At 41.3% G+C, this 11941-nt stretch overlaps 1 protein-coding gene across 2 annotated transcripts in view; it reads right to left on the reverse strand.

Moving 5' to 3' along the window:
• POC1A (POC1 centriolar protein A) overlaps window positions 1–11941 on the reverse strand; it is a 57328-nt gene that overhangs the window by 34922 nt on the left and 10465 nt on the right. For both annotated transcript variants that reach the window (XM_017732375.1, XM_017732374.1), the window contains exons 3-7: window positions 11222–11393; window positions 10120–10299; window positions 8923–9030; window positions 7530–7645; window positions 3173–3306 (exon numbers count right to left, since the gene is read on the reverse strand). In XM_017732375.1, the coding sequence (XP_017587864.1) occupies window positions 3173–3306; window positions 7530–7645; window positions 8923–9030; window positions 10120–10299; window positions 11222–11393 (710 nt within the window). The remainder of the gene's footprint in view (window positions 1–3172; window positions 3307–7529; window positions 7646–8922; window positions 9031–10119; window positions 10300–11221; window positions 11394–11941) is intronic.

Below are 11941 nucleotides of genomic sequence, written 5' to 3' on the forward strand. Positions count from 1 at the left end.
TTTCCTTTCAAGACTCAGAAATGCTAGCCTAAAGTCAGTTGCTTGTTGTTTGCAACACACATTTCTTTCTTTTTTGACTTCTGTGTAGCCCTGAGATGTCCTCACACTCTTCAAAGAGGACCAGGCCTGCACAGATGTTTAATCCCACCTAGGCAGAGCTGGCATCTGACCACAAAGGAGCACATTTGTTTCCTATGCACCTGCTCAGGAGACCTGACTCAGTCAGTGAGCAAAGCAGGGAGCATTCATGTTGCCCAGGTAGGTAGAATGTAGCTACTTCACAGTTCAAGTCAAGGTTGCTTCAAGACTTGTAACTTTGCATTTTCTGTCTTCCTATTCATGAACACAACCATGAGATGTTTTCTAAATATTTACTGAGAACTTCATTCCACTGAGGAAGTCAGTCTGGAAATGCTCTAAACCACTCCAAAGGGCAGACAAGCACCATGTACATACCTGCTCTCCTCTAGCAACTCTCTTGGGGTGGCTTAGGGGCCTCAAAACATTCTGTTCTTCAACAGTGATTCAGTACTAGAGGTGGATTTACATACCAAGCCAGTGTCTCATCTGTATGGAATTAGATAAGAGCACTTCACAGCTTGAAGCACTCCAGAACCAAAATATGCAGCACAATACAGAATGATATTTTGCAGCTGCAAGATGTCAGCTCCAAGCTGCAAACTTCTGTCTCTAATGATCCTTCTGCTACAAGGGGCCAGCTACATTTCAATTAAAGACAGCAATGTAAACTTGGCCAACCTCCCCATGTAAACTACAGCTAATCAGCTGCTAACAAATTCCTGGCACTCCAGCAGTTGCGTCAAAGTATGCCTAAAGGACCTTAAGGTTTTTTTTCCTTCAAGTGTCCACTTGCATGCAGCCTTCCCAGAACAATGTAACAGTAGCCAGCTGTCAAAGTAGGAACAAAGTGTCAACCAGAATGTTCAACCACACGAAGTCAGAGCTCAAGAACATCTTCAGAACAGGCTGTCCATCTGGTGACCAATCTGCAGCACTCGCTTAAAAAGGCAAATCTACTTAATGACCAAAGAAGTCCACACCACTTTGTTTTTAGCCACTTGGGGATACCGGCACAAATCACAGTGATAACAAAGGGGACAAAAAAGTCCCTTGATATTAAGTAGCCTGGATTTATCTACGAGCAAAACAAGCCGGAGGAGCAGCCAGTGCAGGAATCCACCCCAGTGGATCCACCCCTGGTGACAGCAGAGCCTGTAGCCACGGACAGCTGCTTCCTGTGAATGAAGCACAGGTTGCCTTATGCTTTGAGCAGAAAAGCAAGGCAACTGTTCAATCAGTTGGTAAAAGAACCAACCCACAACAATACAGCACATGCCAGACAGAGAAGGCCAGGCAGGGCTATACCAGGACTGGTTCCACAGCTATCTCAGTGCAATCCCTTAAAGACAACCAGAAAGCTCTACCAGCCACTTCAATACTTGTTTCCAAACTGAAGGAACTGTAAACGCCACAACAGCAGCTACTCTTCAGCTGTGCCAGTGGCAAAGCTTTTCCAAGGCCAGTTAGATGCCCAGGAGAAAGAGGCAGACACTGTTTTACTGATCTGAAGGAGCAGGGAGGAAAAACAAGGAGCTTTAATTCTACATTTGAATAGATGATCCCCCAACTGTTCTGTAAAAGCCTCAAGTTAAGTACAGCATTAGCCTAAAGGGACTTTCTGTTGCTAATTCTGAAGATCTCCATCACCATAATCAGTTTTGGACTCTCATTCAATGCTAAACTTTTTTTGTGCTACTGCAGTCACTGAGGCACAGCTAGCAGCTCAGATAGGAGGAAAACAGAAAGCAGGTTCAGAAAAGCTGAACCATAACCAGGCACATCCCTTCCTGAGGGAAGGGGGAAAAGTGTAAAGATTCCCCATTCTTCCAACACCCTTTTCCAGGAAGCTACTTCCCAAGAACTCACTGGGCAGATTAACACAACAGACAAATACGAAAACAAGATTAAGGCAACAGAAGTTTTGTAGCCCATATCTGATAGGAGTATCCACTTAGTCCAGTTTTCCAAGTAAGAAAAGTTTTATACAGCTGAGGCTGACATGTTAGGTTAACCAGCATTTGTTATCTCCTCCCTATTCTTTTAGCAGTTGAACCCTTTGGTCAGTTTTAATCAAAGCTCTACTTCATGGAAGATTTAAGCACAAGGTTTTCCTATGTTTTCCATTAATATTACAAAAAAAGAAAATTTTATTAATGTATAGCAAAAGAGAAGTTACAGAAGAAACTTGACCTTTTTAGAAATCAAACAAGGCAGTCACTAAACAAAGCCACAAGAAGCCAGAATTATCAGTTTTACAGCTTACACAGATACCATTATTGCCCACAACCATCCCCACCATCTCCAAAAGCTTAAGGCTGTGGTTTTCCCCTGACAGTTTTTATGCTTTAAAACTCAGCCCCCACTTTAAAAGAGACACAAGTGGGTTAAGAATTTCTGTTCTCTTTGTCCCTTCAGAAAGGGAACCCTTAAGGCAGGCCTGCTTTTTCACACCCCACTCTGCATGGACAATGAAATTAGTCTATTTATCTTCATTTAAGATTTAGAAAGAGAGCTCCAAGCATTCATAAAATTAACCTTACAAGCAACACATCCAGCAGCATAATACTAATAGGCCAATCAGTTAAACTTAACCAACCAGCACCATTTGTCACCTTCAATTTCATGATTCAGTCCATTAACAAGATGTTCCCAAATCAAATCCCAAAATAGATTTCCTCTATTTTATTGCTACTGTTCTTGAATCTCCTGCCAGGTGAACAGCATTTATCTTCAAAACACCTATGTCAAGGGGCCAAGTGTTATTTGCAGCTCTCTAGAGAGGGAGGGAGACAGAGCTGCACTAGACAGTTGCTGACAAGGTCAGTCAGAGCCGAGGGTGCTGCTCTGAGTTTCTTCTGTCTTAGACTACTCGATATTGGAGCTCACTTTTAGTCTTGCTTTCTCATTCTCTCCATTGCTGCCTTACCTGCTTCCCTTCAAAACAGTGATGACCTCAAAAATTACTAGCATCATAATTTTACACAAGGAGGTTTTCAAGCAATTTTTGGCGCTGAAGAATGAAAGCCTCGAGCACGGATTTGCTCAGTTTATTATGAGTTTGTACATTACTCTAAAAAAGGCTTTGCCTCACCTGGTGACCATGCAGAGTATAGAGGAGTCTTCCTTCTAGCAAGTCCAGAATCTTAAGAGTTGAATCATTGGAAGCAGTAACCAGATAGTTTCCAGAGGGGTGAAAGGAAAGACTGTTGACCACAGAGCTGTGCACTAAGGATGGAAAAAAAAAAGTTTAATAGTCACCAAGAACAGTGTACATAAGCCCAAGGCAAAAGTATAAAATAAAGCACAAGCACATTCCAATTTTCTGTTATAAAATTTAACAGGAAAATTATCATGGGGGAAACATTCCACAAAAGCTCTTCAAAGCACTAGAGAACAATAACAGTAACTCAATTCTTGTAAAAATAGGCACTACTTTACTGAAAGGAAAAAGGAAGCTTTGCCAATTACTCTGGGAGATTTAACACTACAAAAGCTTCCAGTATAGTCCCAAAATGTACTGTATGTGCAAGTGAACTACAGGATTCTGGGAGAGTGCTGGACATTGATACACTTTACTACTGTGGAGATGCTGGTCTCACTCCCAAGTCATTCTAGATTAAAATTTGTATGTTAGGACACTGAGAAGACTGAAATTACAGTGGAAGAGACTCAGAATTGACATTGCACAGCTTCTTTTGGTTTACTATCTGACTCTAGCCAAGACTGGGCTTAAGAGAAACTAGGAAATAAGAGCAACTTGAAAATGGTCCAGTATAACCATTATTTCCTCAGACATCCTATTTGTCTCACCAAACATTTAAAGCAAATATAAATAGACCAACTATCAAGAGTGTGAACTTGCAATAAAGCCATTTTCCCTGCATGAAGATGAAGCCCAAGATATATTTTGAAAAAAGCTGAAGAAAACGTTCTAGGAAAAAAGTCAAACTTCATTGAAGTTCACTGTAACATTAAACATTTAACACATGACTTTTTTCCCTCCCCGAACTTTTACAAAACAGGCTATTGAACATATTTATTTATGAGAACACGCAGTACCTCACATATGCCCAGCTTTCTGAGCGTATGTGACATTACAGAATATTAATATTATGCCTGAGGAGGGATTTAACCATCCAATTATTCTTAATTATACTATATGCCCTCCAAATGTTCTGGTATCTCAAATCTACTACTTTTGACACATCACACCCAACTAAATTTATGTTCCGTTGAGAATCTACTGTGCATTTTAAATCCATACTGCATGTTAAAAAAACGCCTTAAAATACCATTTAAAATACATTAGAACCAAATATTATTTTTTCCATATGTAGATTTGAGGCAGATAGCTGAAATAACCTTGCTCAATTGTAAAACAGAATACCTCTACTTTTGAAACTTTCAGGAACATTAAATACCTCAGCTAAGTTCTGAAAACGACTCCTCTTGACCCAAACTATTAAAAAACACAGAAGAAAGCCTTAACACAGGTAACTTATATTCTTGTTGGTGAATACTGCCTCTATCACACAGCTAGATGTTCCTCTACCCCCAGCCCCGTATTATACTATGTATTAAAGTAGAAAAAAGTCTCTGTGGAGTTCTTTCTTATGGAAGAGTGATAAATCTCTTTCTCCCTTGAAAATCTTATTCTGAGTGATCTGTAATATTCCTCACCCCCATAGTGTCTATATTCAGATAAATGCAAATGTATCTTGTCAACTAAGGAAAGTCCTGAAAGGAATCACATCAGAAATAGACAAGGTTAGTAATATACCACATCTTGCAAGTTCCAGGCCATAAATAAGGTACTTCCAGCTTCACAAAACAACCTTTCCATAATGGAAAAAAATCACACAGACTGTAGCTGCGTAAGCAGCCGCAGGTTCTGTGCCCAAGGACTTCCTGGCTCTTGTAAACTCAGAGAAAAGTTCATCTCTACTGCCAAAGCAGCTCATACCTCCCACAAGACCATTCATAACACCTCTCCAGAAAACATGCCAACACATCCTGCCACCTCACTTGATTTCATGTTGTAAACAATAAATCCAGTGCAGCACAAGGTGGCATCTCCCAGTGACTTGTTGGTACAAGGCCACACTTCTGCCAGCCAAGCCCTAGCAAAAGAAGAGCCTGTTAAGGGACTTATACTGGGGGTTAATATCTAAAATTGAGTCCTCTCAGCCTGCACAGAACTGTCCCAAGCCTCACAACACTTCTTTTATGTAACTACAAACCTTAGTAACCACCAGTGAGAAAATAAATTAGGATGGACTTGACACAGCCACAGTCTCTACTGAACAGATAACCACCACCAGCCCCATCCAAACTGGATGAAAGTACCAACTATTCTTTTTAAACAGGAATGAAAAAAACCAGGTTAGAGCTGTTTTCAAAGACCTGCTACAGAGGTGTCCCACACAAAACTTTGGACAGGGAAAAAATGTCAGGCAAGAAACATTGGCCATTTTTGTAGGGGCTGTACAAAATCTGCTGTACAAAAGAGTCAGTGCCAAGCAGAAGACCGAATAAAGCATCTGTGTGTTCTCCTGTACAGTAAACGTGACGAGAGCAGACTTTGCTTGGCTCAAAGAAAAACACACCATACAAAAGGTTTCGCAGCTTGCTCTCTATTTCCAACTTTCATTTATAAATGTCACAGTTGGAACAAGTGCTGGCAACAAGAGCAACACTGCTAAAAGACTAATCGGTGCTGGAAACCAGCCCAACTTTAAGACCCAAGAGCCCAAGGCAGGGCTACTCATCTATTAACTCCTCCATGCAACTCCTTGTTTAAAATGGATTCCCTGGAAATCGGGCAGCATCAGCACGTTCTGAAGGCACAGATGCCATCTAGTGGGACAGCACGGGCAGCCTCACAGGGAAGGCACAAAACGAAATCAGATTTAGCCAGAAGGAGGTGGGTATAAACCCTCAGAAGGGCAGGACTTACAAACACATCTCCAATACATGTTACAAACACATCAGCTTGTGGCCACAGGTGCATGAAGTGACTGCAAAAAGCCACCGTTACAATTTAAGGTTTCTTCAGCTATTATTACTATTTTTAGTTCAAAGTTTAATACACAGTAGCTGTTAAAAATAACACTCACCCCAGGAAATTATTGCTTCCATACCAAGGGGTGTCACACTAAAATGCCATTCAGTAAGGGTGGGATACCAGGGAAATATGTCATTCCAAGACAAAAAATAAACCTGGCAGCCACATTAGATTTGGACAATTTAATAGCAGTAAGTGGAACGCAGGAAGAGATGACTTTTGAGCCAAGTTCTACTGGAAACATGCACTGCAGATCTTGCCACCATTGAAAAGCTGATAAAGCAGGTTAAAGGACAATCTGACACTGCCCAAGTATCTAAAAACACTACTGATTTTAGCAACAAGACTTCAGGAAGGCGTTTCCAAGTTTTGATATGGGCCACAAGTTAACAATACTTATTACACAAACTGCACGCTCAATACTGACGAATTGGAACAACAGTCGTCAAAAAGTTTGATTTCTATTAGATTTTGTTAACTATCAGAGAACTGGGAGTGACTGGGATCCAGAAGAATCTGAAGAAGCTGAGTGAAGCTGTGAGGCTGTCACAGCAGGAACCCACAATAGCTGATGCTGAGGGCAGAAAGAACACACCAAGCTCCAGCCCCATGTCTCTGATCTGTTTTACAGGCATGCCAGAAGCAGTTCCTCAGGGAAAGTTATAAATTAAGTTTAATAAGCTTAATAACCAACACTGGAAACAATGCTTGAGCATGTATTGATTTTAAAATATCACAGCCTTAAAAACTGCTAGTAGCAAAGAAAAGCCACATTTAGGCTGAAGAAACTAATGCACAGAATAGGTCAACCAATCTCAAAGAAGCTGGCAGGGATGGGAAAGCCCCCTTTTCCTATCCAGATCTACCAAACACCAGCACTAATCAGTGGGACAAGAACAGGTAATGGGAGGAGAGGCCATTTGGCATCATCAAAGCTAATTATGGAAGCTGAAAAACAGAGTCCAGAAAAGGAACTATAAACACGGATCATAGTATAGAATTGCAATTGATTGATTTTGACTTTCCTTTTTTTGTTAACTTTTCCTAATTTTTTATAAAAAAACCTCACATTTTGATTTGCTGGAATACAGCTGACTCCTCCTATAGGCTTATTCAGAGGCAAAGGCTTTTTACTGCACACCACCTTCTCAAGAACAGTGAGAAATGGCATCACAGCTGAGACCCATGCCCACCTGCAACATGGGACAGCTTCAGAATTAGCTCTGGAGCTAACACAAAGCAGAGCATGACATCTGGTGAAGAAAGGCTTCTGCTGGCAGTGCCTTTTTTGAAAAGCAGCAGCTGATGGAGGAAAAATCCTTGGACTTCAGAGCAATTCGCACCAATACATGGAAATGTTCAACTTTGTAAGCTCTGAACTTGCCTTGGTAATGCTGAAGGAGTCTGTTCATCCTGATGTCCCACAGCTTCACTGTGCTGTCCGTACTCCCTGCAGCAATGCAGTTACCAGTGGGGTGGAAATCCACGTGGTTCACAAACCTGTCAGTGGCAATCAAACCCAACTGCTTATGTTCAGCTCTTGCTAAAGATGAAAAAAGCCTTTTCAACCACATCGTGACTCATTGAACATTAAGGAAAGGAGATAACCCGAACATTTATTTTGCTGAATTTCTCGTAAGACCTTACTTCTAACCCCAGGCAGACTGCAGGCTCCTACCTAAGCACACCATCTTCAGTAGTTCACACTGCAGGTGTAGGAGCTGTAGACACAAACCTCCTGAAATCTGATGGATCCAACTGTCACAACAGCATTTTCAAGTGTTCATTTAATGTTTGCATAATATATGTCTTCTATTAAATTAACATTATTTCCAGAGTGATGTGTACAAGACTGAACAGAGATTTTTCTTCTGTTAACTAATTTTAAGATGGAACTTAGTGAATTTGTGCCTGAAATCATACGTTGCCACTTGGAAAGTAGCGAGGCTGAGGCCAAATTTCTTTCTGGACCTGAATCCAATCCATTTTTAGTTTGAACACATAAGTACAATAAAAGCTTCTGAACCTTCAAGGAAAGATATCTTGTAACTCCTCACCAAACAAACTGGATAAAATTAATTATCTTTTGAGAATTCTTGTAACAAGTACTGAAAAAGTTGAGATATTTCAATAGGTTTTTTGGACAAGACACATACTTAAGGGCACTGAAAAAAATAATGTGGTCTGAGTTTGTCTTAATATCATTGTATATTACCTAGAAAGAACGTAACATTGCACTAGAAATTCAGTGCACCAAGGAATTAGGGAGATTCCAGCCTCAGTTCTCTGAGGACTTGTTTTATGTTTCTGGGTAAATTATCTTTTGGTATGGCTCAACATCCCAAATTTAACATCTTTTTTCTGAATGCAAAGTGGGGTTTTGCAATAACCTCGTTATTTAAAAATGTGAAGATGAATCAAAGCATCCAAGCACCATTCTGTCAGTAGACTTTTGCACTTTTAATTTATGTCAACTCAGAGCAAAATAAAAGAAGAAATAAGGAATTTAAGCATCTCCAAAAATAAATAAGAACAAAGAAACTGAGGCTTGATGTGCTGGACAGTTACTGAAATATAACCCTCAGAGTTCTAACCTTGAGCAGCCACAGAAGCCAAGGCAATTCTGGCTTGGGCCCTCACACTGGCTACTTTCGTAAGAGGTGCTAATGGTTTTTTAATCAGTTTTAGGATTGCTAGGACAGGGACCTCTGAACCTCACAAACCAGGTGTAAATTCCTCAGGCAACCCCACCTCAGACATCACCACCAGGTACTTACCCCCCATGCTCACAGAAGGAGTAGATGCACTCTCTGCTGGTTTTGTCCCACAGCTTGACAGTTTTATCATCACTGGCTGACACTATCAATCGTCCATCAGGAGAGAATCTAAGGTAAGAGTTACAGCAAATAAGAAATGTCCCCAAACGAAAGGAGTATGGGGTCGACTGAATTTGGCTGACTCTCAAAGCATGTTGGTAAACACACCTTGCTTTTCAAGAAGTCACAGAGGCATCAGTGAGACTGAAAATCCAAACACTAAGTTGTGGGGAAAAGAAAGCAAGCCCTAAGTACTCAAACTATCCCTAACTCCACAAGCATATGAAATAACCCTCAGCAAAGTCTTGAGTCTGACTTAAGATCTTATGTCCTACTTGTTTCAATTGAAGTGTACCTCAAGTTGTTTCTCTGCCCTGATTCAAAACAATTCCTGCCTTTGCCACAGAGTTCAGAGCAACACAGTTACTCACAAGAAAACAGCTACAGCAGTCTTCACCATTGCAGTGCAGGAGAATATATTAAGCTCCCATCTCAAAATCTCATATACATGACAGATCCAGACCTCTCTTCAGAGGCATACACATTACAGAATCAGGACTTGAGTCCCTAACTACAGATCATCAGACATACTGGAAACATCCTTTCTGCTCTTCTGTGGGTATCTGTAGTGCTACCAGCCACTGCCACCACATTCCAGAACTGTAATGAACTTTACACCTACAGAGGAACCATGGCTTCATCCTAGATACACATACACATAAATAACTCCTCAAAACCAAACCTGAAACAGTTATCAGGAAATAACGCTATTATCATGGCAGCACTTACAACATTCAGGAGGTAGCTACAGGTGATCATTTTAACTAGGGGCATTACAAGTCTAAAGAAACTAAGCTGAAATAACAGTAGAAACCTCTCCTTTTTTCCTATTAGCAACTTCAAGATACAGAATTCTCCTCACCAGGTAAAAAGCAAAACACAGAGCAGAAAAGCCTCTGTTTGACAGAGTTCACTGGAGAAACACAAAGTGGGTGCAGACTATTACTCAAAGGATCTCTCTGCAGGTCAGCAATATATTTCATTCAAGAGACACACTTGAATCAGCCTGAACAGAAATGTGTTGCACCAGACCATGACACTGAGCCTCTGCTTTGAGGGATAAATCCCTGTCTCTGTTTGTCAGAGAGCCGTACTCACCTGGCACAGCGAACCCAGTTGATGTGCTGACTCAGTGAGAACAGAAACTTCTGCCTGTGAACCGTCCACACTTTGACTGTTTTGTCATCAGAAGCTGTAACTAAGGACTGGCCATCGCTGGAGAAATGAACACTTCTCACAGTTGCTGTGTGAGCCTTGAACACAGTTGATTCTCCTTTGCTACACAAAAGGGAAGAGCTCTTTAAAATTGCACAACAGGGCAGCAAAGACATTCTGTACTTGAAAACACAAAGCTGACATATGCTGAGCAGTGCTAGGAACCCCCACTTCTATGGGAACTCTATGTGATCGCACTGGGATAAAAACATTGATCAACCCCAAACTTGCTCATGCTTCATGAGCTATAGAAAACACACAGCTAAAACCAGTTGTTCCAGTTCCATACTGGAGGCCAATCCAACAGGAAACAAGCCATATAGGTTGTGTCCTATTTAAGGGCAAAAAATGCTACTGCTAATTTGTGCAGCCATTTAAAACACTTACAAAAATATCAATATAAAAGAAGACATCGAGGTTCTGTACTGTTGCCAGGTCCTTTGCTGCAAGGCAGGCAAGGAGAGAGGTGTTTTCACAGCTCACCTGGAGAGAGCCAAGCAGGCAACAACCTCACAACTGCTCCTGTAAAGGCCCATGCTCCAGCTGGACAACTCCAATGCCATGTTAGACAAGAAATAACACAACTGAATTCAGCACACCTGATGCTGTACAACTGTGAGCAAACTGCCATTAACTCAGCCAGGCAAGACAATTCAAATGTGTTCATTTTTCTTTACACATCATTTCCAAATAAATGCAAGATGCATTTTTCTGGCAAATAAACACAAGGCGTATTTAGAGATCCAGAGCACGGCGTATTTAGAGATCCAACAGATTTATGGAGCTCTTGGTCCAAAATCTGTCTCCAGCACGTACTGTACCACCAGGAGGTCCATATTCACAGATTGAAGAGAAGACAAAGACACAGTGGTTCTTCTTTCTCTCAGGCAGATCCCTGTCCCATAGCCAGAGAACTGCTACAAAGAAGGAGAAATCCCAAGCCATAATTAAACACACAGAGAGGCAGAAGGGAATAGGTACTCACGCGTTAGTGATCCACAAACGGACTGTTTTGTCTCTAGAGCCTGAAGCCACCAAGTGACCAGAAGGTGAGAAATGGACACACAAAACTGCATCTTTGTGGCCCACAAAGCGATAGGCTCTCATCTGAGGCTTCATACTCCAGATCATCAGGTATGAATCCATCGAGCCACTTGCTGAAACAAAAAAGGAAAAACAAAACCACACAAAACCAAACTTGCATTAGTTCTCCTCCAATTACACTAAAGCTACATTTCACACTCAGTTCACCATCACAGCTTGCAGAAGTCTCAATAAATTGCCCTTGAAGCTTCACCAGTCTATCGCAAGCTGTGTATTTCATTATTTTCACGCATATAATTTCATCAGTAATTCAAACAAAATAAGGCCAGCCATGCATTACTTTGGACTGACAATTTACTTCCAAGAGTCCAGCCATGCAACAGCTGAGGAGGCAGAAGCCATACAGGTTGCAAATCTTCCACACACTCAGGAAACGAAGGTTATCTCATCACTTTCTTATTGGGAAGCAGAGGCAGGTATCAGCTGCAGCAAGTTAAATGTCACTACAGATTAAGCAGAGAAGACCAGTGAGTTGGTGACTTAAAAGCACCCAGGCTACACCTCCCTCCAACACCTCTCTCTTGTGGCAAAACACTGGTCAAAGTCAGCTCAGAAGCTCTTCACAACATATTAAAAACATAAGCTTGCAAGGAGAGTGGAG

The sequence above is a fragment of the Corvus brachyrhynchos genome, unplaced genomic scaffold (genome assembly GCF_000691975.1).
Source record: "Corvus brachyrhynchos isolate BGI_N302 unplaced genomic scaffold, ASM69197v1 scaffold4, whole genome shotgun sequence".
NCBI classification, from domain to species: Eukaryota; Metazoa; Chordata; class Aves; order Passeriformes; family Corvidae; genus Corvus; species Corvus brachyrhynchos.